Source organism: Haemorhous mexicanus, chromosome 16, assembly GCF_027477595.1.
Source record: "Haemorhous mexicanus isolate bHaeMex1 chromosome 16, bHaeMex1.pri, whole genome shotgun sequence".
In the NCBI taxonomy this organism is placed as follows: Eukaryota; Metazoa; Chordata; class Aves; order Passeriformes; family Fringillidae; genus Haemorhous; species Haemorhous mexicanus.
In genome coordinates, this window is record NC_082356.1 from 6,383,498 (window position 1) to 6,409,839 (window position 26,342).

Consider the following 26,342-nt stretch of genomic DNA (forward strand, 5'->3'; position numbering starts at 1 on the left):
TGTGCAAGGCAGTGCCTGGGGGAGGCCAGGCAAGGGCTGGTACCTGGCTGTGATGAACAGTTTTGTCACTCCCTTGCCAATGCCCTCCAGGTCCACCAGCATCCTCCGGCGGAACTCCATCACCGTGTTGGAACACAGGGTCACCTGGTGGAAGAGAAGAACAGGAAATTCTTCCTTACAAAAGCTCATTACCCACCTGTGATATCCTCCAGTTCTTGAGGAGGATTTGGCCTTCATTCTTCTGCAGCTCCATGTGTAGAGCACAGTCTCAGAGGAACAAAAGCCTTCTGGCAATACCAGATTTGTTAAACACACCTTGCTATCAGGGCATAGGTCAGCTACATTCAGACATTAGACTAAAGCTCTTTGCAATACTGAATTCAAATTAGGGGTCCAATTTCTCATCTGACTACAATGACATCCATGCAGAGGAAATCTGACTTGAACAAAATGAGTTCAGCTTTACAGCAGCAAGCTGAGGGCAAAGTGTGGCCCAGCAGGTGCTGGGCACTTCATGGCTGCCGTGGGACCCAGAGCCCGGGCTGGCTCTCAGAACTCTGGCCCCATGCCAGGAGTGGGGAACTGCCTCAGGATGGGCACTTACCAGAGGCAGAACCCTCAGAGACACTTGCTCTATGGTGCAAGAGACAAGCCACGACAGGGAGCAGGCAGAGAAGAAAGGAGGAGGCTCCCTGTCTTGAAGTTCCACAAGGAAGGGTTTATTCCAAGCAAGGGGATCAGAGGCAAAAGAGCCCTGGGCACTCCTGTGAAATGGCTTTTGTACAGACACAAATGGAGGGGGGGATACAAACAGCAAACCATTAGGGAATCCTCAGGGGAGCAGGGAGGGGAATACATCAAGTGTACATCTGGGGCCACTTGGGGTAGGAGGGTGGAGAGGATGGCTCACAAGGGCCAATGGGACCTCCAGGAATAGGGGAATTCCAAAGGAGTGTTGCAGACAGGGAATGGCTCGAGGTCAAATTGGCAAAGAAGGCTGGGGAACAAAAGGGGGTGGGTTGCCTTGAAAGGCAGGGAAAGAGCTGGAACAAGGGGCAAGGAATGGCATGAGGGACAGCTTTGAGGGAGGGTGAAACCCAGGGGTAAACCAACTCGGGGAGAACATGGGGGTACAACAGAACAAACCACTTAAGAAGAAATCAATAAAATAAATTTGAACCACTACACATGGCTGCAAAGTTTTCTGTCCCCTCTAGAGATTCCTGCAGTGAACACAAATCATTCTGCTCCCCAGGAGGGGGGAAATGAGACCAAGAAGAAAAGCTAACTGCTTTATACAATGACATCTCTCTAACAGCCACCTTCTGCCATCATCCTTGCTCTGCCCACTTGCAATCAAATCAATTGCTCTCAAAAACACAAGAATGGCTTCAGGCCTTGACCATAAGGTATGTGACCTCAGCAGATGATTTTGGAAACCAAACAGTGCTCCTGGAGGAACATCCCGAGTAAGCCAGCTAGCAGAGGCCTCCCAGCAGTGCAGATCTCTCCCTCCCACCATGCTCAAAGCTGGCACCAGAGCTAAAGCCCTCCCACACTCCAGTGCAGCTTCAGCCCTGGTGCTGCAGCGTCTGTGGCTGGACTCTGGCTGTACCTCGATGTCCTGGTGTCCCTGGGGGAGGATGGTCCCTCGGCTGGGATTCATGGTGAACTCCCTGGGCTCAACATAGAAATGGATTCCCTTCCTCCAGGCTGGGTCGCTGTGCCTGCGGATCTGATCCACGCTGTCAACAGCCGGCTGCGTGCCATCGTCCGACATGCGGAGCTGGAACGTCAGCGGCACCGCGGAGCTGTTGGTGAGGCGACAGCGCTGGGTGTAGGGAAAGCCTGGCAAAGGACACAAATATCCAGTCAGGCACCCATGATGGCATGATCCTGGGGTGAATATCCTGGCAGGATCAAAGTGGGATTGGAGTTCAGCTCTTTATTATCTGAACTACAGCTCACCGAGAAGGTGCGTGAGGAATTAATTGTCACTTAGTTCCCTTTGACACAGTTTCCAGATTCCAGACTGCAGCCCTGAAAATGCCCACTCCTAGCCCTGCTCAACACTGCAAGCTTCTCTCTTTGGGATGGGGAGGAGCTCCCTCACCTGCCCCAAACCAGCACCACTTATCTCTCAGTGATGGGTGTGCATCCAGACCCAGCATTTACTCTGAGAATTCAAGCTGTCAAATTCCCTGGGAAGCCTGCCAACACTCCCACTGTTTTCAAGAGATATAAACAGGGAGTCGTCATTGAGAAGAAGCTACAGCAAAAGAAAGTGAGGATGGAATCACGAACTAGAACGTGAGGCAAAGCACCCTAATGCAGCTTCTCTCTGCAGCATCCTTGAGGCATCTCTTGATTTGGGCCAAACAGACTGAGCACGGGACAGCTCAGAGCCCACTCAGCTGGGGGCACACCCAAGCCTTGCTTTGAGATTAGCAATTAGGAATCAGGTCCCACCTCACCCAACAAACAGGGACATCACAGCCATGCTGCTCACTGGGATTGCTGCCTGCAAGGGTTTAGCCCACTTTAGCTCTGAGATTTGCTTTCCATCCTGGAAAGCCAGAGATACAGCCACTCATGGTGGGGATGTCCTGCCGAGCCCGCAGAGCAGCCACAACCTGCTCTGCAGGGCACACCTGGCTGGGCTGGCCAGCTCTGTGGGGAGGAGACTTCTCCCCAGGCCTGCTCACCAAGAGTCCCTGGAACACAGATGGGGACTGCAGGTGCAGCCCAGAGCTTCTCTGGGCCCATCCAAATGACCACTGCCAGCTCCAGCAGTGACTCCAGCAGGGAGGTAGGAGAGGCACAAAAAGGACAAACCCAGATGTCAAAACCTCAAATGAGACTGAGCTCAGCACATGCAGACAACAGTCAACAGTCACAAAGAAGCAAAGATACAACAGCTGCCTTCAGCTGGAGAGACCTTAGGAATGAAATTGGATTCAGCAGGATCAATCTCCTGGTTCAGAACCATATTTCTATCTGTTGCCTTGCTTGTTTCATTTCTTCACAAGGCAACTTGACAAGTGCCTCCATGCCAATGCAGGCTGGGGAAGAAGCAGCTCAGGAAAGGCAATGAGTTTCCTTCCAAAGTTCAGGAACTTCATTGTTCTGGGTTTAGGCTTGGCAGTGAATGTTGCCCTTGGTCTGGGAAGGGGCAGAGGGGTTTTGGGGTGTTTTGGCCCTGGGGCTGGGCTTTTCCCTTCGGGGTTTTTTGGGATTTCGGGCGTGATACTGGGGGCGGCTGTGCAGTCGGAGCTGAGCTCGGGCAGGGAGCGGAGCTTCCCTTCCTCCCGCTCGGGGATCGAAGCTCGGCCGCTGCTGCTGCGGGAGGTTGTGTGCTTGGCCCCGGGACTGCCCTGGCTGCAGCTCAGCGCTGCCATCGACCCTGCCTGCCTGCCCTGCTCCTGCCTGCTGCTGCTCCGCACTGCCGGCATCCCCCTGCCCTTTGGCAGTTTGCAAAAGGAGCATTTCCTTCCTTCCTCCCTTCCCTTCCCTCCTTCCCTCCCTGCACCGGCTGGGAGGGGATCACTGCCCTGCCGGATCCCACAGCTCCTCCTGCTGGGACCCGAACTCCACTCAAGGGGAAAAACGGGACTTGGCGCCTGGGAAACGTCTGTTCTTGCCTTCTTATCTGTGCTCTCCTGATCGAGTCTAGGAAAGAACTGTTATTCCTTTTCCCATAGTTTTGCCTGGGAGCCCTCTCATTTCAAAGGTAGAATTATTTGGAGGGATGGGCTCATCTTTCCATTGCAGGAAGATTCCCACCTTCCTTGACAGACATCTGTCTTTTAAAGCAGCACAGAGACACCAGAAAACACTGACTTTCTATTCCTTGCTTCTGTTGGATCTCCCAATGGCAAAATGCCACCTGAGGCAGCAGCAGCCCTGCAGTTCACAGCCTGGAGAGGCTGCTGGGGCAGAGCGTGAGTGAGGGATGCTGTTCTGTTGGAAGGCACAGATTCCTGAGGCTGTGTCCCAGCCCAGGGAACACTCACCAAAGGAGATGTCCCCGAAGTCGAGCTCAGGGAGGTCGAAGTGTAAACTCAGTGCACTGACGCTGCCCCTGGAGGGCGAGGACAGAGGAGGAAATGGCTCGGTTAAAGGAATTGCAAAGGTCTGGCTGTCCTGGCTCGGGGGCACAAAACCTGGGCTCAGGGCACCCTGGGTTTCCAACCAACACAGCCCCATATGCTCAGCACAGGGCCCCGTGCACAGGAGGCAGCTAAAGCCAAGTGGCCAGCAGCCAACAGCCACTGATGGGCTCTGGGCACAGGGCAGGCAGGAGAAGCCCCCAGGTTGTTGCTGGTCCCATGAAGGACCCTGAACACACACCCAGACATGGCTCTGTGCCTCAGTTTCCCCGTCTGCAAGGGGATGGACATAAAGGTGTCCCCACACACTTCTGTAAGCAGCCCTTGCAGCCACAGGTTCCCTGCTTTGCTCCTTCTTAGCTGCAACTGCTGTTCCCATGGAGGAGCTTTCTCAGCAGAGTTTGACCCACACAATCATGACAGACAGAGTTCTGAGACATTAATCCAGGCCATGCCCAATCATCCTCTGAAAGGAGCAGCAACAGTTCTAGCCGGGGACAGATGGATCCCAGAGGAAAGGACCAGCTTGTCAGCAGTGCACCAGCTGGCACAGCCAAGAGCAACAGCTTCAGCAACCAAACCAGGGTGTCCTGAATCCAGCACAGCACCTCAGCTGTTCTTGAACTCAGCAGACGAACTCCAAAAGTCACCAACATCCACTGAAATCAGCACTTGAAGCTGCACAACACTCACCAGTTGATTTCATGCTTGATGCCAATCAATGCCCACTCTGCCTTTTGGTTCAAACTCAAGGAGCAGTGACCTGGGCCTTGTGTTGTGTTCACAGGACTGCCCCTGGCTTTGCTCTGCACATCTCAACATGAGACACCTGCCCTTGCCCAAGGAGAAAGCTGCTTATGCAGAAACACCCCTGATCACTTTTGGGGAGGGACAGAGGAGAATCAATTATTTGATGGTGAAAGGTTCCCTCTTGATTTCCAAAATACAAAAGCAGCACTTTTCCTCCAAAAACAAAGCCAGCATCATTGTTTCTCCACTGTGGGCACACCTACTTGCCACTTTTCTCTTGCTAGGTAAGAACTTCCTTGCTCTTTTTTATCCCTCTCCCTTATCTTCTTGGTGTAATCCAGTGCAGATTGCTTCCATTTCTTTACTGCCTTGAGCCAGTGCCTGCCAACAGCAGCAGCCCAGCTCCAAAGCTGCAGAGCAGCCAGAACAGCTCTCCTGCTCCCACTACATTATCCCAGCAGCACATGGCTCAGGCTGGCAGGGACAAGGCCTCACGCTGCTGTGCTTCTGAGGACAGAGCTCTGCTTCCCCTGTGATCAGCCCTCCTCCCTTGTGCTGGGCCAGAATTATCTCTTGCCATGGCCCCAGCCCACGGGAGGATGCCCAAGTCCTTGGGACAGTTCCTGCTGCAGTTCCCTGACTCCCACCTCAGCCCTTTCCTGGCTGTGCCAAGGAGGCACCAGAGCACTCTGTGCACAGGAGCTGGGAGCACAGCTTGTCCCTCCCAGCAGGGCTGGCAGAGGTGAGCTGAGGCTGCTGCTGCCCACCTGCCATGGATTATTAACACAAGTTTTTACAAACACTGCTGCTGCTGCAGAATCAGCCTGGCTGGCCCATTCAGGTGGGACATCCCAGAGCAGCTGCTGCCCAAGTCTGATCCATCCCACTGCCTGCCATGGCCCAAGGCACAGGGAGATCTCTGCAGGGAGGAGTCATTCCAGCTCCCAGGCACCACCAAGGGCAGGAGGCATCCTCACACTAAAGCAGTGCCAGCATCAGAGCACAGATTCAGACCTCAGGAAACACCTTTTTTCTCTGCTCCAGCCCAACATGAGGTAGGTGGGGGATGTCCCAGAGACAGCTACAGATGTGCCCACCCAGCTCCTAGGGTCCTTACTTGATGGTCAGGATGGCAGGCATAGGAGATCCAGCCACTCTGAGCTGGAACTCTTCCTCAAAGCTGCCCAACACGGTGGCACTGAAGGAGATCTGCACAGTCTGGCTCCCTCCTGCTGCAATGATGCCCTCCTCGGGTGCAAACTTGAAGCAGGAGCCCACCTTGGTGGCTGAAGGGATGCAGGTGAAGGGAGCATCAAGAGCTCCTTGGTTCATCAGTTTCACCTGCAGCAGCAAGAAAGCAAAGTGGAAATACATGTGGAACCTTCCCTTCTTGGGAGTTATTGTCTCATGATGCCAAGAACAGCCAGAAAAGGCAGAAGATGCTTTGTGCTGCTGAGTGGCAGAAGTCAAAAGATACAACAAGACAAGTTCTGCCTTTGGGTTTTCCTGCAGAGCAGAGGTAACTCCACAGAACTGCACTCACCCTGGGGTGATCCCATGGACACAGAGCTGTGCACCTCTGCTCAGCATCACCAAGCTCACTGAGAGCTGGCCCTGAGAGCAACGTGAGCTGATTGCAGCTGCCTAAGGAATCACCCCAGAGCTGCTGCTGCCCCAGTTAGCACAGTTCCACCAGCACCATCTGCTCATTCACCTTTCCCCACACCATGAAAACAATACATTGGGAATGAGGCATCAGCATCAAAATGTACAGATAGCACCATCTTTTGGTAAGAAAACTCAGGGTGTCTTTCTCTTCCCCAGCCAAGCTTTTGAAAATGTCTGGCATGATGCAGTGCCTCACTTTCTACCCCTTCAGTTGATCTCTCATGGGTTTTTTTGGCAAGCTTGATACTATTGTGCGAGAGGCAAATAGGTAGAAAAATGCTTTGCTTTATTCCCAGGAACACTTTTCTCTTTCTAGAGCCAGAGATGCACCAAGGCTGAAGTGTGCTGAGGGACTGGTCAGCAAGGGAGAGAACTCCCAAGGCTTTCCTGTGCCTTGCAGCAATCAGCAGGAGACACTTGCCTGGAAGCTGTTGCAGTGGGCTGAAGCTCAAAGGCAGCCAGTTTGTGTCAGCTGCTTCTGCAGAGCCCAGGCCAAAGGAACCTTGTGTCTGCACTGCCACAAAAGCCTCTGAACATGCAGCTTTTGGAGCCAGTGCTGGGTTCATGGGCCAAGGGGTTGTGGTGCAGGAAGCCTCCCAGCTGATCCCTAAGGAAGGCTGCCCAAAAGCAGGGACTGGGGCTTCAGGAACAACAGACACACCTTCCTGACCCCCCCCAGATTTGAGCAGGACATCAAATATTCCCTGCTCACAAGTGCCCAGGGTAGCAGGAATTCCACAGCTCCAGCATGCTTGCTGCTGCCTCAGGAGCCATCAGGATCCATCCCAAGTCCTGCTGCTCACCTCATAGACGTGGGGGGTGTTGACAAAAACGTTCCCAAGGTCCAGAGTCTGAGAGCTGAGTTCAACCAAGGGTCCTTGGCCTTCCCCTCGGAGCTGCAGGGGCAGCCTGCTCTCACGGCCTGGGGAGAGATGTCCATTGCAGTGCAATCATTCCCTCTGTTACACTGCATTTTCCAGGCTGCCTCAGTGCTAGTGCCTGAATGAGCTGGATGCAACCAGCTCCTGATGCTGCAGGAGAAGATCTGGACCCTTCGCTCCCCTCAGGAGATGTCCCTTGGGGCTGACTTCTAATTTCTAACCCATTCCTCGGGCTGCTTTCCAATTTGAGCCACCACTTTGCTGAGTTTAAAACATCTCTGGTGTCCTGGAGTGGCAGGCCAAGGAGTAATGGGTAGAAATTGAAAGAAAGGAAATTGAGGTTAGATATCAGGGAAGGAATTTTTTACTGTGAGTGATTGGAGCAGGTTCCCCAGGGAAGCTGTGGAGGTTCCAGCCCTGCAAGTGCTCCAAGCTAGGCTGGATGGGCTTGGAGCTTCCTGGTCTAGGGGGAGGTGTCCCTGCTGACCAGGGACTCTTCCCAGCAGTTCCATGGGAGCCCAGTGGGCTCAGGCTTGCACCATGGCTTCACTGAGGGGCAGAGAAGCAGGGCAAAGGAGCTGCACCTGAGATGCTGCAGTAAGCCACACTTCCATACTCCAGTGCTTCCAGGGGTTTGAAGGTCACCTTGATTTCGGCCGAACAATTCGGCCCGATTTCTCCTTCCTACAACAGAGAGAGACAGCAAAACATTGCTCTGCACACTTCACACTGCTTGTTTGCAACCACACTCCTGTAAGCCTTTGTTTAGAGCATCAGTGATGAGTGAACCACCCAAGGAGCCAAGGAAACCCTCCAAACCCAGCTCAACCCAGCGCTGGAAGCTCTCAATGCTCAGCTGATCAGCTCCCACTCTCCACAAGATTCCTGCTGCTCTGACACAAGCTCTTGCTCACATCATGCTGCTGGCAGCCACAGTGGGATGCAACTGCCCCTGTGCACTGGTGGCTCTTGGCCTTAGATGGGCCATAGGAGTGATCAAGAAGAGAACATGATGCCCTTCCTTGAAATGCAAATATTAGTTAAGCTGTTTTGAAAGAAAGCAGAGGTTGGGATTATTCTGGGCTTTACTCCAAGATGAGAAGGGATTTTGCACTGTGCACACACCAGGTACTCATCATCTCTCACAATGCCAGCACTCAGAATCAGGGCTCTGCTTGATGGGAGCACGTGGCAGTTTGCTTGCATCACCAGAAAAGGAAAAGGTTTTGTGTCCCTGTGTGCAGGAGAGCTCCAAAGGCCCATTTCAGCCTTGCACCCTGGTGTCCAGGCTCACAGATGACACTGGAAGGCAGACTCAGAAATAGTGCAAGGCATGCTTACAGGAGGGGATTGGCATTTCTGGCATTACCCTTGGGCTGAATTTGACCTCCTTTTGCCAGGGAACCGTGGCAAGCTTCAGGTCAGTGTGTGAGCTGGCAGTGCTCCAACAGCCTCTGCTGAACCCCACGTGTTGGGGGAGCCCCTGCCTGCAATAACTGCTCCCTGTGACACTGCAGGGACACACACACAGTGCCTTGAGCAGCTCGAGCCTGGCAGCAGAGCTCGGCTTTGTCAGGCTCCCAGCCCTGCCTTGAGCCTGCAGGGCACAAATGCTTTGAGCAGGGAGCTCTGCAGCCACTCCAGAAACTCCATGTCCTCCCTCCCACCACATGGGGCCAGCTGAGGATCTGCCCAGTGACTGCAGCCGGGGGAAGGGGGACGGGGGCAGGGGTCTTGGGAGGAGCAAGTGGAAGAGGAGGAGGAGGAGGAAAATGAGGTTCTCAGCTATCACTTACCATTGGCTCGATGGAAAAAATGTCATGGGAGAACAGCATGGGGTCTTCTGGCACCTTTGCCATCTTCTCCTGGACCATGCTTTTGAAGGAACTAAGGGAAAGAAGAGGGTGTATCACCTTTGGAAAGAGGGGCTGGCAATTCAGGAAATGTTTAGGGATGTTGCCAGGTCATGTAGGAAGAAGATTAGAGAGACAAGAGCCCAATGAGAACCTGAGGAAATCCAGTCATCACAATCGACCTTTCCTTCCCAAAATGCCATCCCTGGCTGGAGTATCAATGGAACTGGAATACTGAGTGCTGAGCTCCTGAAGGCCAGGGACACACACCCCAGTGCCAGGGATGGTTTACTTGGCCTAAAACATTCAAAAGCACCAACACCCCCCTGAGGCCAAACATTAGCTTCAGTCTTGGGCCATGGATCTCACTGAAATGCATCTTTCAAACCAACCTCCTCTTCTCTTCATTCTCTTCTTCCTCACTAGGAAAAGCCTTCCACTGGAAGTGGGCTGTGATGTTACTCCTGTTCTCAATGAACACAGTTCTGTGGCTTGACATGGAGATGAAAGTCTTGTCAAGCTCCACGGAACTTGTGCTCAGCCCAACGTTGACATCCACAGCTTCTCCGTGGAGCTTTGTGTGGATAATTTCTTCCCCTGGAACAAAGCAAAGGGGAGTCTTTGCTCAGCTCACTGCCTGATGGAAGCACAAGGAACGGAGCAAATCACAGGGCACAGAAGAAAGTGTCACAGTTTTGAGCTGAATGAGGAGTTCTGTGGATCAGTCCATTTATCCCATCCTGACAGCTCTGTGTGTAGAATGTGGGGATGTCCTGAGCAGCTCCTTAAACACCTTATTTCTGAGGGTGTTTGTGGAGATTTGGCCCCAAGGTGACAGTATGGACAGGGAGATTGGTCCATGTGCTCCGGTGACCACTCAGATCACCAGGATTTCTGCATCCAAGTCCTTCAGGTGACAGGGCTGAGGAGCCCTGCTCAGTCCTGCCTTGCCCAGACTCTCCCTGGGCATCCCACCAGACTCTGTCTCTCCTGATCCCTTGGATCCCTTGTTGCTGACCAGCAAATATGCCTGGGGGCAGGTGGGCAGCAAAAGGAGGCCCAGAGGAACAAGTGAAGTGACAGCCCCCAGCAGGAGGGGACACAGGGGAGGAAACACAACCAGCCTGGCTCTGCAATGTGACAAACCACTGCAAAATGAACACCATGAAAATCATCATCATCATCATCATCATCATCTCCCTGGCCAAAGCCAAAGCCTCATCAGTCTTGAAATATTTGATATTGTTCTGATCTGAAAAACCAAGCTGGAGCATTGCAAATGAAATAAAAAAGGGACAAAGATGAGTAAGTACAGAGCAGCTTCTCCATTAAGACTGAATGGGATTCCTCAGTCTAGAAATCAAATGGGAGACAGATGTGAGAGGTTTGCAACAGCAGGAACAGCCTGGGAAATGGGGACAGGGAAAAATTTGTTTGGGTTTGTCACAAAAAAAAGAACTAGAGCACCTGAAAATGTTGTTAGACAGAAACTACATCTATGTGTAAGGGCCACAGAGAAAAAGGGTCTGTGGCAAGCCAGGGGAGAAGACACACATGGGACAGAGGTGTGCAAGAAATCCACTGCATTGGAGAGAGTCTGATGGAGACCTCACCTACAGCACTGCCCAGGAATCAAATAAAACTTCAGCCAGGCATAACCACATGGGAGTGGAGAATCAGGGATCCTCTTTCCTCCACTCAGCAACTCCCAGCACAACAGGAGTCCAAAATCTCTGCCTGTTAGAGGGGATTCACTTTCTCAAGCCCCTAAAGACCAAGGAGTTCTCAGTTTGCTTTGGGGTGAAGCTGAGCAGGGGAGGTACCTCTGGAGGGAATGCAGGGGATGGGACAGCACGGAGCCATGGTGCAGAACTGTCCTGTGCCCGTGCAGGGCCCAGCACTCACCTGTGCTGCAGCTCACTGCCAGGGAGCCCCAATGGTCACCGCTGGCCCGCGGGTGAAATCCCACTGTCACCTGCACGGTGTCACCAGCGCCCAGAGCTCCTGTGGCCGGCACCACGGAGAAAGGACTGCAACACAGAGAGAGGGAGCAGGGCTGGGGGGACACCTGGCCAGGAGATTCCTTCTGCACTGCAGCTCACTGCAGCTCCCTGGGGCAAGCAGGGAGCAAACCAAGCACAGGCAGCAGAAGACAGCCAGAACAGACAGCATCAGAAACAGCCACTGAGCCACTGCTGAGGAGATCCAGCCCTCACCAGATCCTGGGGCTAAAATGACCTCAGCTCCCCCATACTCTGCATCCAGCTCTCTGCAATGAGGCTCAAGGGTCCCACTGCCACCAATCCCATCAGAGAATGGTTTCTGAAGAGCACAGAGAGGGTTCAGAGCTATCTGCATGACAACTTGACACTGACTGCCTCAGGAATTTCTCTTTTCCTGCTGCCTATGAACCTCATCTCAGGAGATGCAAACGTTAGGGCACTCCCTGTCCTGGCAGATTACAGCCTAGCAATCAGACAGGGAGAAGGAACTATTCCCTGAAGACCAAGGAATAGTTACTGTTGCAGTGTGGTTCTTTGGTTTCTTTTCCATTGAAAACATCCTGATTTAGCCAAAAAGACACATTTTATCAGCATTTCAATGAGAGCTTCCTTTTCTAAGAAAAGGAGCAATCAAAACTCTGAAAGAGTGCAACTGCAGATTAGAGCAATACAGTGACCTGGAAACAAGACCCAAAAGGAGGATGCCATTTACAGTCTGAAGGGTCCAATCCCAGCTCAATGAAGCACCATCAGCAGGAGCACATCAAGGAAACAGAACAGGAGGTTTCTGTGTATTTACCAGCAATGCAGTCTGGGACTCTGGGTCGTCATGCAGGCTGGTAACTGCTTGCTTGGCCCACCAGACAAACTCTGTGCAATGTGTTGGAAATAATTATGCAACTGTGTTGGTGCACTTTGGATTTACCAGGAGCAATCAGCATTGATCACCAGGTAAAGAGCTCTTGCCTGACAAACACAAGACTCTGTGCTTTGATGCTCAGGGACAGCCCAGAGGAAAAGTGCTTCTGCCCAGCAGCTGCTGGGCTTTGTGCTCTTCTACAGCCCCACTGAGCAAACAAAAGTTCCTGGCCTTGGTGCTTTGCTGCTGGTCAATCTGTCACTTCAAAGTGTCTTCTGGGGACTTTGGTGATGAATGCATCACACACAAAAACAAAGGGAACATCTGGCAAGCTGAGCTTTGTTCATGTCAGCAGTGACAGCTGATGAACTTGCTTCAGGTTCTGCTCATGAAGGACCTCTTGCTGCAATGATGGGCTGAGTTGTTCCCATTGCCACTGGGGAGAACATCACTGCTGGCTGGTGGAGAAGCCTTGGGCCAGCAATGTTTATGGGCTGGACGTGGGACTTTGGAGGGAGGGGAGGAAAGACAAGGCCCCAGCAGCCCCAGAGCCAGATCAGTGCACGTGCTCCTGCATCTGCCCCGGGGCTGATGCCAGCCCTGCTGCAGCTCTCTGCTGGGGCTCGGGGGATCAGTGCCTGCTGGGGGCAAGGCACAGGATTCTTCCCTTAGTCTTTTGCCAGAAATTTCATCAGAACAGAGAAGTTGCCAGTTAGGGGAATCCCTGGCCAGGCTTCAGCACTCCCTTCCATTCCATTCCCTTCCCACTCCTGCCCCATGTTACATGCTCCTGCCCTCAGATGGCAGGATGGGAAGAACATTCCTGGAGGTGACTTCAGGGCTTGCCTGAGAAAGAAGGTGTCTTCTTCTTTTCAAATTATCAGGAGAAGAGGATCCAGCCAAGTCCAGGACTCAGTTTCAGGCCGAAAAAACTGAGTGCAATTCAGCCCCTTCACCTGCTACATCCCACCCTGGGCTGTACCCACCAGACTCCTCTCTTCCTGCTGTAGCAGTCATCTCTCAACTCCTCTGAATTTCAGCCAACAGCACTAAGCTGTTCCCTGAGCCCACAGATAGAAGAGCTGTGCAGGAGACATCCCTGACACTGTAATAACCAAATGAAAACCACTGCCAAGAGATGGGGCTGGCAAGCTCAGTTTTGGCCTTTTCTCTGTTCATTGTGAGCTGCTCCTTAAGACACTTCTCACCCTGTTAGATCCATCCTCTCAATGAATCACTACTGCAACTGACAGGCAGAAAAGATAAGGGACGGAGGGGGTTTTCTTGAAAAACACGTTGTTTTCTTCTGCTTTTTAGCTAGGTCCATTGATATGTTTGTTCCCTTCTATGGCATCTAAAGCCAGGTCCAGATCTCCCAATGGCACCTTGCAGTCCCCAGACTCTGCTCTTGCTTTGAGCAGTGTGTTTGCTCAGATGATTGCCATAGGTCCCCTCCAGGACCACTGGAAAGCCACGTGCCTGTGGCCTCTCAGGGAATGGGTCTATTTGGCTGACAGTGCTGAGGAAGCATTTCAGAAGCTGCTTGTGCTCAGGAGGGTGCAAGCCAGCTACCAACATGTTCCAGCAGCCTACAGCAAATCTGGGACAGAGAAAGCTCCAAGGCCACTGAAAGCAAGAGCAGATGCCATCCATCCTGCTCCCTTCCAGCCAGGCTGCAGGGCAGCAGCTGCAATGCTCTGGTTCCTTTTGCTGCTCTTTCCCAGCTCTGCTGTCCCCCAAAGGTGTTTTGCACAAGGACAGATGAGCTGCCTCACCTCTGGGTGCTCAGCTGGTAACGAGCTGCCCGGGTACCGACATTGCGCACCAGCAGAGTCTTCTGGGTGCTGCCCTGGACTGCACACTTGGAGAAATCCAGCTGGGCAGGGAAGTCCAGGACAGCTCGGGCACCAATGGCCCGGATGGGCACAACGATCCTTTCCCTTGCAGTCATGCAGACCAGCTGGTAGCAATAATCCTGCAGGAAAAGAAACTGCCTCAGCACAGGGCATTTAGTGCCATCCCCATGGCAGAAGAAAAACTTATTGTTCATTTTAGGGTGCAATAGGTAAATTGATGCTCCAAGGGCATCGATTTACCTATTGCACCCTAAAATGAGCACTAAGTTCTACTAATATGTCACATTTTAAAGGCACCGGGGCACTTTTGCAAAACCTATCTCTGTGGCATTCAGCTCTTGTATCACTAGGTCATACCCATACCCTAGGCCACCACAATTTTACTCTAAATTTTAATGATTGTTAAACAATTCCTAAGTTCATTCTAAAGAACATGGTGCTTGGGAACACAGGACATTCCTCTAGGTTTCTATATTCCAACTGTCTGAGAATAGGACAAAGTCTTCAACTGGCTCTAAGCAGCAAAAGGAAGATGAGAAAACAGCTGCACCCAAAGAGATCCTGCACCTCTGGCCTGCTGTAGAAACATCAGTTGGCTCAGAACTCCTCTCTAACTTTGCCTCTCCTACCAAGCCAGGAGAAGAACAGTGCCAAGAGGTAGCAGGATGCTGTTGGAAAGGGCCTCTCTTTGTTTCCCTGCAAGGTTTCCTCCCTTCCATGCCATGTCCTAAACCCTTCCCTATGAACAAGCCTCCAGACCAGAACATGAACCCTCCAGATCCCAGCACTGAGATCAGACTTGCCAGGGCCTCAGCACTGCTGTTCAAACCTCCCCACAAAAGCACCTTTGGCACGGGATGGGTGCCAGCTGACAGAGCAAGCACAGGGACAGGCATGAAGACAGAGCCCCAGCAGTGTCACTGCCACAAGCCCTGGGCTCACAGCTCTGCCTGCAGCTTGTACCTGCCCTGCACGAGCTCCTTCAGGCAGGTGTCCCAGTCCCCTGCAGCTCAGCAACCTCCTGCTGACCAAGGGCACCCAGAGCCCAGTGTGCCTGTGCCAGGCCGGGCTCACGGGCACAGCACATCCTCTGCCCTGGCCCTGCAGCTGTACCATGCTCACTTGTGCTCTGGGACAGCACAGCTGCAAGGCTGGAGAGCAGAGGGGGTGAAAAAGCACCGTCTTTGCTCCAGCCCAGGGGCAGGCAGGGAAGCTGGTGCCAGTCAGCAAGGAGGAAAGCTCTCTGACCTCTTGGTTCCTCTGGTGTTTTCCATCATAATGAAACCCCTTCCCCTAGACCTAGAGATGGCCCAACATCTATCAACAGCCCTCTGTCATTTCCATCCTGTTCCCTCTGCATCTTCCCCTGGGAATGCTCAGGGATGTGCAGGGAGGGGAAGCAGAGCCTGTCAGGCCTGGCTGCAGTGCCTGCCAGCAGGGGCCAAGGTGTGACTGGCTGCAGGCTGCCTGCCCACGGCCTGGAGCCAAGCTCACAGCATGCAATGGGCTGGAGCCAGAGTGCAGGGAAAACAATGGCTGTGCAGATCAGTCTGTGCTTTGGCTCCTCCACTCTCACCTTGTTCTCGGCGGGGCTGAAGCGGATGCGCACAGGGGCAGAGGCGCCTGCTGGCACCACATGGTACACATCCCTGGGGCACGCCAGCTGGAAATAAGGGCAGCTCTCCATGGACACCTTCACCAGCCAAGGAATCTGCAGCAAAGACACCAAATGATCATTGTGCCACTTGTGCCAACAGGACCAGAGGAGACCTGTCCGTGCCCTGCTGGCATCCCTCCTTGGCCCCTTCCCAAAGCACTTTCAGCTCTGCAGGCACAGGCACATCATTCACAAGGCTGAACTGGAATCCCTTCTGTCTGCCTCCAGCATTTTGGCCAGGGCCAGTAGGGCAGTGCCTGCTGGCAAGGAAGGGCTGAGCAGGTCAGCACCAGCAGGATGGAGACAGAGCACCTGAACGAAGTCATCTGCCTATTCTACAAGGCCAAAAAACCTGCTGGCTTCTGCCTGCACACAGCCATGCAGTTGTCATGTTCCAGAGGGGGAATGTGCTACCTGAAAGCAAACCAGCACATTGTCCTGGGGGAAGGAAGAAATTCCCTTCTAGCAGATTAGCTTTGGGTAGGGACGTTGTGGGGATACAGTCAGGCAGGCAGAGCAGCAAGAGAGGAGACCAAGCCCTGTGGCCTTACTGGGAAGAAAAGCAAACCTGAAAAGCAAAAGAGAGAAGGAACACAGCAAGACAATCCCTAAAACAAGGAGATGGCAAAGAGAATTGCAATTAGCAGTAAAGCAGCAAGGAAGAATCATAAAACCATGAGAGCAATTAGCTTGCCAAAAGTGACAGCAACACAGACAGGCTTTGCCTGTTGACTGTGGGCTTCAAAGGCCTTTTCTGCCTGGAGAAACATGACCAGCTCTGACTGACAGTGTGGTTCCAGGATGAAAAGCCAGTCTTGGCTCTCCAGGCCTTCTTGCTGCCTGTGCAGGCAGGCTGGGCATTCCTGCCTGCAGCCAGCAGGCCAGGTTCTGCTCTCTGGCATTCACAGACACAGCAAACATGCATTTTCTGGCACACTGAGAGCATCAACCCCTGAGCACCAAAATGCTCTCCAAAAATCTAAACCAGATGATTTGAACTCCCTCCTGTCTCCTCCCACCAGCCCACTCTTGGCACAAGCCCCCCTTGAGAAAATCTTTCCCTGACTGAAATTCCAGTGGTCTCAAGTTTTCCTCTTTACACTGGAACACAACTGCTGACATTTTTCAACTTTTTCCCCTCTTAGCTCTCTTGGCAAACGGCAAAACAATCCAAATTTCTTCAAGTGAAGGTGGAAACCTCCAGGAGCACACGGCTTTGGATGCGCTCTGGTTCTCCAAAGGGAAAGCAGAGCACCGTGTTGCTTTTGGAAAAGCTGAGCAGAACTGGATGAAGCTGAGCAGGGTGCCTGAAGTGGCACCTAAAGGCCTCTCACTGCTTCTGCTCCATCAGCCTGATTGCAGGGCTCTTTCAGAACACGTTTCCTGCAGTGCCAACGCCATTGATGAGAAGTGATTCCAGCACAAAGTGCAGAAGACTCAGCCCCTGAGCTGTGACTGTCAGCTGCACAAAGGGAGCCAAACTGGCTGAGAGACGCAGAGATTCCTACCAGGAGCCAAGATTAACCAAGGAGACACAGGGTGTGGGATAGACTCAAGGCACAGCATGAGAGCAGGAAAGAACTGTACAGCCCTCAACATTCCTCTCAATCCAGAGCTTGCAAGAGAAGGAAACTCCTTTGGGATAGACACCATCACTGCATGGCCAAAATCAGGGGACAATTCCCAGCACAGGAAGATTTCCACCATCTTGCAGAACAAGGTGCTGAGATATTTTCTTCTGCATGTGATGCAGCAGAGAACTTGCTTTGCTGTACACCCAGGGAATGACAGCACTCTCCTCTTCCAGCACAGTGTTAAAGCTCCAGCTGCCAGCACTTACCTTGTCCTTATTAATGAGAGACAGCTCCATCTCAGAGACCTCCCGAGCGACGAAGTTCTGAAATACCAGCTCTGGTGGGGAAACCCCAAACCAGCTCTGTTTTGGGGCAGCTGACGGCAGCTGGAGAGGTGAGAGAGAGCAGGGAGAGCTTCAGCTGCTGGGAGGAAGGTTCATGAAGGAGAATCTTCCACTGATCCCCAGGGAAGTACAGACTCTGGGCGAGCACGTCTGCCCAGCCCACACTGGGCAAACAGTGGCTCACCCACCTCTGCTCTGAGTGATCCAGAGCTGCTGGGCCACACACAGCAGGCTCAGGCCAAGCTGCTCTTTTGGCATCTATTTCTCCAGGTTTCTTTCTCCACAATGCCAGGCAGCACTTCCCTTAAGCACAGCCCTGTGCCTATGTGGTCACAGAGCTCTGGGGCACTGACTGAGCACTCATGGAGTAAGTCAAACCCATGGATTTACAGGAGACTCAATGGGAAACAATTCTGGGATGTCCTTTACTCTGAGACAGGGAAACCCATGCCCACACAACTGCAAATATCTTTTTTGCTCTAGAACTTAGACCTATCAGTAAGAAGAGCACAGGACCAGAGGAGGTGGGAGAGATGAGGTGGTATTTGGCTGAAGCCAAAAGGTCATAAAGCAAAAGAATGGAATTTGTTGGTTCTGTGTGTTGTTTGTGGTTTGGATTTGTTCAGGTTGGATGTTGAGTGTGGCAGTGAGAGGGACGGGGTTGAAGACCTGACCAAAAGGAAGTAGGACGAGAGGGGAGGGGACAGAAAAGTTGGTGGTCAGTAGAGAATGGAAGCTCCTGAGTACCCATCCAATGGGAAAGGGGACAGGGACCGCCCCAGCCGGGTATAAAGGGCACAGAAAGATTGCCATTTTCTCAGAGGGTGTGTGTGTGCTTGGCTCTCGGGGAGGGAGACACACCCGGCTCAGCTGAATCCTTACTAATAAATAGTTTTCTTTTGCTTTGATGATTTTGTCCCCTTTCATTGTACTTAAAAGTTAGTGTGTTTCAAACAGAAGGAAAGGCAAAAATAAAAAGACAGATGAGGTGAAAATCAAAAGACAAGGGAGGTGAATGCTGAATGAGGGTAGGGTTCAGTTATTTTCTCAGCAACTTGGGTAAAAGTAGAGTTGGTGTTGTGGTTTGAGGGGAAATGGTTTTTTTTGGGATGGTGTGGTCACGCCAATCGGTGTCCAGATCTTAATATTGGCACCTGGTTTGTCCACTGAGGGCATGGATACGCCTCTGAGAACACAGGGGGTTAAAAGCTGTGAACTCCCACTGGAAGTTCCTTTTGAGTTCCGGTCCTGGACCAGAGGAGACCTCCCCTGTCCAGCTCGGAGCTGGGTGGGGGTGGGGAGGGGAGCCATGCGGCCGGAGGGAGGTAGGCCAGGCCTGGGCCGAAGGGTGGAGGAGCATTGCACTGCCAGGGCTTCGGGCAGCCATCCCCCATTCCCCCCCTGGAGGGAGAGAGAGAGAGAGCAGCCTGTGCCTGTGATAGCGTGGCTGGAGTGAAGGAGAAGGGGGGGGTGCCCAGCAGGGCAGCCAGCCGTGGGAGTTCATGAACCAAACCGGCAGAGCCTGGGACTTTTAACCCTTCTTGGGACGATGGAAACCTTGCAAATGCTGATTCCTCCTGGAGTTGGTGAGATTGAGAGAAGTTGAGAAGAATTCTAGGTGGGAGGAGATGATGGAGTGGCTTTTGGCTGGACTTTTCTTGGATAGCTATGGACAGAACCCTTGAGTTCCTGTGACACAGAGACTGCATTCTGGGGGGAGGCAGTGGCTCAGAGCCAGGAGAGTGCAGTGATGTGAAGGTGTGTGAACAGAGACGAAGGGTGGAGGAGGGTTGTGGTGGTGCCCTCCGTCTTCGAAGAAGAAGAAGAGGAAGATGATCTCTGTTCAAGAGACCCCTCAGCCCCAGGGGGTGAAACATGGCGGGGACAGGTGTCCCAAAAGGAGAGGGACTGTGCTCTTTTTTGGAACTGGACAAAGCATCCTTAAAGAGAAAAAACCCTAGAAGCAGCTCTGGTCCATGTGCAGTGGTGAGAGCACTGGACATGGAAGGAAGAGGTCACGATGGCAAAATGTTCTCCGGGCGGTGCCACACGTGACACAGAAACACGAGAAGTTTCGCCTGTTTCCTGGGTGAAGTCTGTAGTGCAAGAGGGACTCCTCTCTTCTCAAAGAATTGAGAATTGATTATCCAAAGGGTGGTAACGGAATTAGGAAATTTTTGGTGGGGGGAGGAGGAGGAAATTTGGAAGGTTTTCATCCTGTGTTCTGTGTGTTTTTTCCCTGTAGTTTTATGTTAATAAAGTTTTTTTCCTTTCAATCGTAAGTTGGAGCCTGCTCTGCTCTATCTCTGATCACATCTCACAGTAGATACCAGGAAAAGAGGTTTTCTCATGGAAGCACTGGCATTTCGCCAGGCGCAGACCATGACAGTTGGTATCTCCTTTTTCCACGAGTTTTAAATGGGTGCTTTCTTGTCATTACTGCTATCTTATTTAATGCCACTGTAGAGGCACATCTGGAATGACACAACAACAGCAAATGCTTCAGGAGCAGAGACATTGCTTTGAGAAAACTCTCCCCTGCTTTGTCTGCCTGCTCCAGCCACACTGCTGTCACTGCAGGGACACCAGCAGGTCTCCTGTGGGACTTCACAGCAGACACATTCTGCTGAAGGGAGTGGCTGCAGCACACTGGCCCTTAGCTGTGCCCTTCCCTGAGGTGTTCCCAATGCCCCTCTCAAGGGCAATCCTTAACCACTTTGTTCCATGTCTCCTGCTGCCAATTTCCTGCTCAACAGCCCACCTTGATCACCTGCCCCTTTGCACTGTGCTTTCTACTGGGCCAGTCCTGCCAGAAAAGCAGCTTTAAACACACCTCTAAGTAGGCACTGATCCAGATAAAGCACATCCATTCCCCTCTGCCCAGGGCCAGTCCCCTGCACATCTGGCACCCTGCAAAATCTAACACCCCATCAGGGTCCAACACATTGTTCCAGCCCAAAGCAGGAATGCAATTTCTTTTGTTAAATCTGAAGTAATTCCTGCAGATCCTTGGCCTTCAAAGGCCAACGCTGCCACTCTGGAGGGAATCCTGTGACCCCAAGCATTTGATGGTGACCACACCAAAGCAAGAGGAGGCTCTCTCAGCAGGAGAATGGCAAATGGCAATGCTGTGCCTTTGTGTCCCCAGCCTTCCCCCTGTTAGCAATGGCAGCTACACTCCAGCACAGCCCAGCAGCTTCAGCAGAGGTTATTTGTGTTGCTTAGTGCACACCAGGACTCCCAGTCCACCCCTCCCAGCAGTGTGCAATGACAACAGCACCTGGAAACTGAGCTGTTTTGCTGGAGGCAAGCCTGTCACAAGCACACACCCCCTTCAAACTTCCTGTTCAACAGAAAGGAAAAGAGCAGGAAAAGGCTACCTTTGGACCAGTCTCACTCCTGTCTGGAAATGGGCCAGTTCTGGGCAGAATACTCCCCCCAGTACTGGCCTCCTTCTTCCTGCTGGGAATCTTCTCCCTCTGGAACTTAGAGGGAAGCAGCTGAAAGGCAAAAATACACCAGCTAGAGCCTCAGAGATGGCTTGTTCAGAGAGGCTTTTCTGGAACAAGTGGCACTGGTGAATAACTTGTGATCACAGCCACTAGGACAGTCCTGGGAGCCCTGGAAGTTTCCTGCTGAAATCCTTAGCATCAGTAAATTAATAATACAGAGTGCAATACACACACTCCAGCCACATGGCTCTGTCCTATTGGCTTCTCTGGGATTGGATGGGACATGGTTGGGGATTTCTGCTCTTTGGGCATTTGTTTCCTCTTACATTTCCTTGGATTGAGGCAGTGACCTTTCCAGAAAATGGGCAGGAGCTCTCAGAACTGCCTGAACTCCATCCCTGCACAACACTCAGAACTCACATCAAGGAGATATCGCTGCTGGCTGAGTCCAACAGATGCAAGAAAACAAAGCTGTACCAAGAGGGAGGTGCACAGGAATGTGTCCAGGTTTTGGTTCTCCCTGTTAAATTGCTTTCTCTGTCTGGGCTGACAGAGCCCTCCACAGAAGAAAACAGAGGGATCTCCTTGACAGAGCCTCAGCACTGGGGCATCTTCAGCCAAGAGAGCTCCAGACAGCAAGGGACCTTTGTGGCCTTGGCTCCAGTGCTGCCTGCAGGGCTGGATCTGTGCCCACAGGAGCTGGGAGAGAACAGCTGCTTTGGAAGCTCTTCCAGCTGGGAACAGCCATGGCTCTCAAGGCTTTGGGCAGAATTTGAGCTTTCCCTCCCCCACATGCCCGGGTGGCCAAGGGCAGGATGGTCAGAGCAGCACAGGTGAGTGCCCAGCCTGACAGAAGGAATTCCTGTGGCAAAGGGAAAGGGACAGAACACCTGCTCAGGGCTTCAGCTGTACATTGGTTTCACTTGGCTCCACTGGCACAGCCAGGCAAGACACAACTGAAGCATCCCACAGTGTTCCCTGCTGCACCAGGACAGCCCCCAGCAACAGGAGCACGGCACAGAGGGCTGGGGAGGGGCTCTGCAGCTTCACAGCGCTGCTGGACAACAGGGCCAGGGAGAGCAGGGACACCAGGGCAGGTGCCAGCCTTAACACAGCCCCAGTGGCCACTCACAGTGTTTGGCTTCAGCCTTTCCCTCAGCAAAAGACGAGGTGGTGGTGTCTTCTTGGGCAATCCAGACGCCATCTCCAAGGGATGATGTCACAGAGGGAGACAGTGCCTCAACAAAACTGGAAGGAGCAACAATGGAACTCTGAAAATCCACAACCCAATCCATGGCAGATTCAAGGCATATACTGGTGCTAAACAATTTGATATGATTTGAAAGTAGCTGAGTGCTTGTTTGGCATAAGTAGCTAGTATGGTTAGGCGTCTAGCTGGATTTTATTTGAACTATATGGCTGCCTTGTGCAATTCAAAGATGGATTGTACTGAAACCTGGAGCTCAAAAGCTGAACATTAATAATAGTTGGAACAGACAAAGCTCTAGCTTAAATATTACTTAAAAATAGCCAGAGTGGGCCTCCTCTTCTTTAGGCTAAAAAGCACCCCTGCTCTCTCAGCTGCTCTTCACAGGACTTGGGAGAGACTGGAATGTTATGGCTAATGGCTTAAATCTTGTTAGGAAGGACTTTTTGCCCATTCTGACAAAACTGAATAAGGAAGCTGCCTCCACTGAAGCCCAACCCTCCCTGAAAATGCCTCCTGACTGGAACTTGGGACTGGGAGTTAAGCCACCTAAGGGAACTTGAAACAAAATCAAGGTGACACTATGGTCCTGCTACCTCAGGTCTGGGGAGAACTAAACAAGGCTAATTGAGAAAAATGTATCCACAACCAAGCCAAACCCAGCAGCTGTCCTGAAAATCAGCTCTCTCTGCCTTCAGGCTGGGGAAGTCATAGCTACAGACTCATCTGCTGAGGCCAGCTTTGCACACAAACTTCCCATCAACACAGGGGGAAGGAGGAAATTTTGGGGGTGTGGCACAACCGCTGGTAAGGGGCAGTGGACACCCATCCTCCCTCAGACAAACTGGCTCAGCTCTAAAACCCCCCAGCCCCAGAAGGCCACATCCAGGGGACATTCCCATCAGGGGCAGCTGAGGGGGTGTCAGAACCCGACAAAGACCTCCAGAGTGCCCCCAGACCCATTCCTGAGGCCTTGCACCAGGTGACTGCATGGCATGCAAAGGAACACAACAGATCTGAAAATCCACAACCCAATTCACAGCAGGCTCAAAAGGATATACTGGTGCTAAAGATTTTATCTTATTTGAAAGTAGCAAGAGACAGAGTCCAACTTGCCCCACCCCAGGCAGGAACCTGGGCAGTCCCACCTTGCCCAAATCTGCATGAATCCATTGGAGTCTCATGTTTTGTGACACCTCAACACAGAGAAGACCAGAAGAGGATTTCATGGTATGTCAATGAGATTCATGCAATGGTAAAACTTTCTACTTTCTGTTTAATTGGTCACATACTTTCTCTCCCCCTCCCCAACTCCCTTCTCTATTTCTCTCTCTCTCTTTCTCACATTTGCTGTTACATCAAATCCAGACAATTGACTTTGGCATATGGTCCTGTTTGCACCTTAATTCAGGAGCATATCCCTAATAATTTTAAGAACCAGACCATAACAACCCACTGAAACCTGAGCAGAACTCATTCACCTTTAAGCAGTTTAAGTCATCACTATAGGGAAAAAAATGTCTAGACTAGTACATTTAGGAAATGCTGCATTTCTTCAGTGGAAAAAAAGCACCATCAGTAGACCAGATATCGTTCATCTATTCAGCTGCACATGATCCCATCCTCTGTTTCCCTTTGGAATTCTCTTTCAGAGCACAGATGGGACAAAACAAAAAAGCACAATCAATCTTTACCTTCAAATGAAATTGAGGACTCCTCGCTGGCAGAGACCAATGCCCTGCGAGTCCAGGGCTCGCTGGCAGAGACAATCTCTGTGAAAAAGTCCCCGAGCGAATCGCTGAGTGCAGCTGTTGCAGGAGCCCAGGCTGCGAACAACCAACCCGGAGCGCGCTCTGCGGCAACTGAGGCGGCGGCGCCGTCACAGCCGCTGTGGCCGCGCCCGCGGTTCCCCGGCAACCGCAGCACCCGATTGTCGGGGCCGGGCCGGGGGCGGTGACGCCGGGCGGGCCTCGGTCCCCGCTCCTTCCAGCCCTGCTGCCCCCTCGGTGCCCGGCCGGAGGGGGAGGAATCCGCTCCGGGGCCCGGAACGTGACGGGCCACAGCGGCAGCGCTCGATATCGCCGGGGCCTCGGCCCCAGCTCCGGGCTGCTCCTGCACAAGGAAGGCGCGGCCGGGGGGGAACCCAGGCTCTCGACACTTCCCATAAGTGTCTGAAATCATGCACTTCAATTAAAACAGTGAGATGATTGCACAGAAAGGAGGAGTGTTCAGCCTTGAAGTGGAGGGAGAAGCAAAGGCTCTGATCTGTCTGTCCAAGTGGCTCGACTTTGTATTCAGTTCCCTTCAATCCCGTGTCTCAGATCTTTGCCCTTCCGTGCAGCAATGCACACTAGAATAGCACAGAGGGGGAAGCATGTCCAAGTGGCTGGTAACGATTTTAGTCGGGGGGAGGGAGAAAAGGACAATTTCTTCTGAAAAATCATATCTATTCTTGCTTTTCCTGTGCACTTCAGAAGAACCTGAGAACCTCCTGGACAGTCTCTAGAAAGACTGTCTGAATATCTGATGCTTAAAGCAACTGTTTTTATAGAGCATTGTGGTTACTTGACAGACACAGGGATGTTCCACACAATTTCTTTTGAGATCTACTAAAAGCAGATCTAGAATGCTACTTGAAGTCATCTTCCCAGGGCTGACAGACTCTCAGATTCTGAAAACCTCTATGGTTGACAGTATGAAGAAATATTCTGAGTGTTGTCATTCTAGTATCGAGACAACTGAGGCGGTGTTAGAAAAGCTATGGAAAGAGCTGAATTTCCTTCAAACATAAAGTAAGAAACAGGGAATCCATCAGACTTGATGACTGCATGGCAAGAGCCACAAAACCTTTTTATAATTATCTGAGCAGTGAAGATGGCAGTGCCCTGGTCCCTTTCCCAGCTGAAGAAACAGTTAATTTTTCAGCAGCTGGATAAGGATTGCTTCCTGCATTTGCTTCCGCCCACTCCAAACTTCAAGCCAAACAAGCACCTGTCAGCATACACTGCCTACTGACCCAAATGATTTGAAGATGTTAGTTAGTGGCTTTATCCTTGTACCTTACAAGGATCTACCTCTTACCATCCTTGGTTTCTTGTCTTTTATTTTGGAAAGCAGAGCTTTCATTGTTCTACCAGTCTCAATCATGTCCTGAAAGACATAAAAAAGGAAATGATCTTTCAAGTTGGAAAGGAAAAGCAGACAGTCAGTGGATTAAATGAGAGCATACCAACCTGGCAGAAGAGTAAGATACTTAATTATTTTATGCAGTATGTATTAATTTGAAAAGAAGGGGGGAAAAAAATCCATGTCATTGCACGCCTCCTTCAATGATTACCTAACTCTACTACTAACACATTCTGAAGGGGAGATTATATCTATATATAATATTCACCCTTTGGGGTAGATCAGTAAGTCAGTTCCCACAGACATACAACACTGAGCATTTCATGCATCCAAATATTAAATTTACAGGTTTGAATGTCCAGCATTTAAAAATTACTTCAACTGCTTTTTCTATTTCATAGAAAATCTGGGTTTACAGCAAACTAGAATACTTCCTACAATACAGATGCCTCCATTCTCTGCACACCTGTAACTCAGGCTGATCTACAATACTGATAAAATTTGCAGGTTGTAGTTTCACACAAATTCAACGTTTTTTCCTGGGTTTTTTGCTCACATTGAACTTATCTTAAGGCTTTACTTTTGCTTGCTCCTCAAACTCTGGAAAGATGTGATTAGTTTTATCCTATTTTGGTAAGTAGGCCAACCTCATCGTGCTGTTTTTCAGTTGAGTTTATTCTGTGTTAAATTACTTTTGCTTTCTTCCAGTTGTCTTGCAGACATCTTTTTCTGACTTGCATATCCAATTCTTCTGCACTGTTCACATTTAATGAGTTATCATATCATTTCAGAGACAACTGTTCAGCTTTATAAAATATAAAACAACATTAATAATTAAAATTTTATCATGTAAACACAACATTTAAAAAGTATTTATTATATTTTAGTATGCTGAGGGACAGCCCCAATCATCTAATGCAAAATTACAATTTTTATAAAACTTAGATTTATACATAAATGTTAACACACTTGAAATATAAGCTGCTGTTACAAGAGGTGAACT

At 51.4% G+C, this 26,342-nt stretch overlaps 1 protein-coding gene across 1 annotated transcript in view; it reads right to left on the reverse strand.

Annotated features, from left to right (window-relative positions):
- LOC132334621 (hydrocephalus-inducing protein-like) overlaps positions 1-24,394 on the reverse strand; it is a 42,685-nt gene extending 18,291 nt beyond the window's left edge. Inside the window, exons 1-11 of the mRNA XM_059860723.1 lie at positions 23,908-24,394; positions 16,188-16,204; positions 15,556-15,690; positions 13,899-14,098; positions 11,183-11,291; positions 7,993-8,092; positions 7,331-7,449; positions 5,977-6,200; positions 4,014-4,081; positions 1,616-1,848; positions 44-144 (exon numbers count right to left, since the gene is read on the reverse strand). Of these exons, the coding sequence (XP_059716706.1) occupies positions 44-144; positions 1,616-1,848; positions 4,014-4,081; positions 5,977-6,200; positions 7,331-7,449; positions 7,993-8,092; positions 11,183-11,291; positions 13,899-14,098; positions 15,556-15,690; positions 16,188-16,204; positions 23,908-24,394 (1,793 nt within the window). The remainder of the gene's footprint in view (positions 1-43; positions 145-1,615; positions 1,849-4,013; positions 4,082-5,976; positions 6,201-7,330; positions 7,450-7,992; positions 8,093-11,182; positions 11,292-13,898; positions 14,099-15,555; positions 15,691-16,187; positions 16,205-23,907) is intronic.
- Between the last annotated feature and the right edge of the window lie 1,948 nt (positions 24,395-26,342).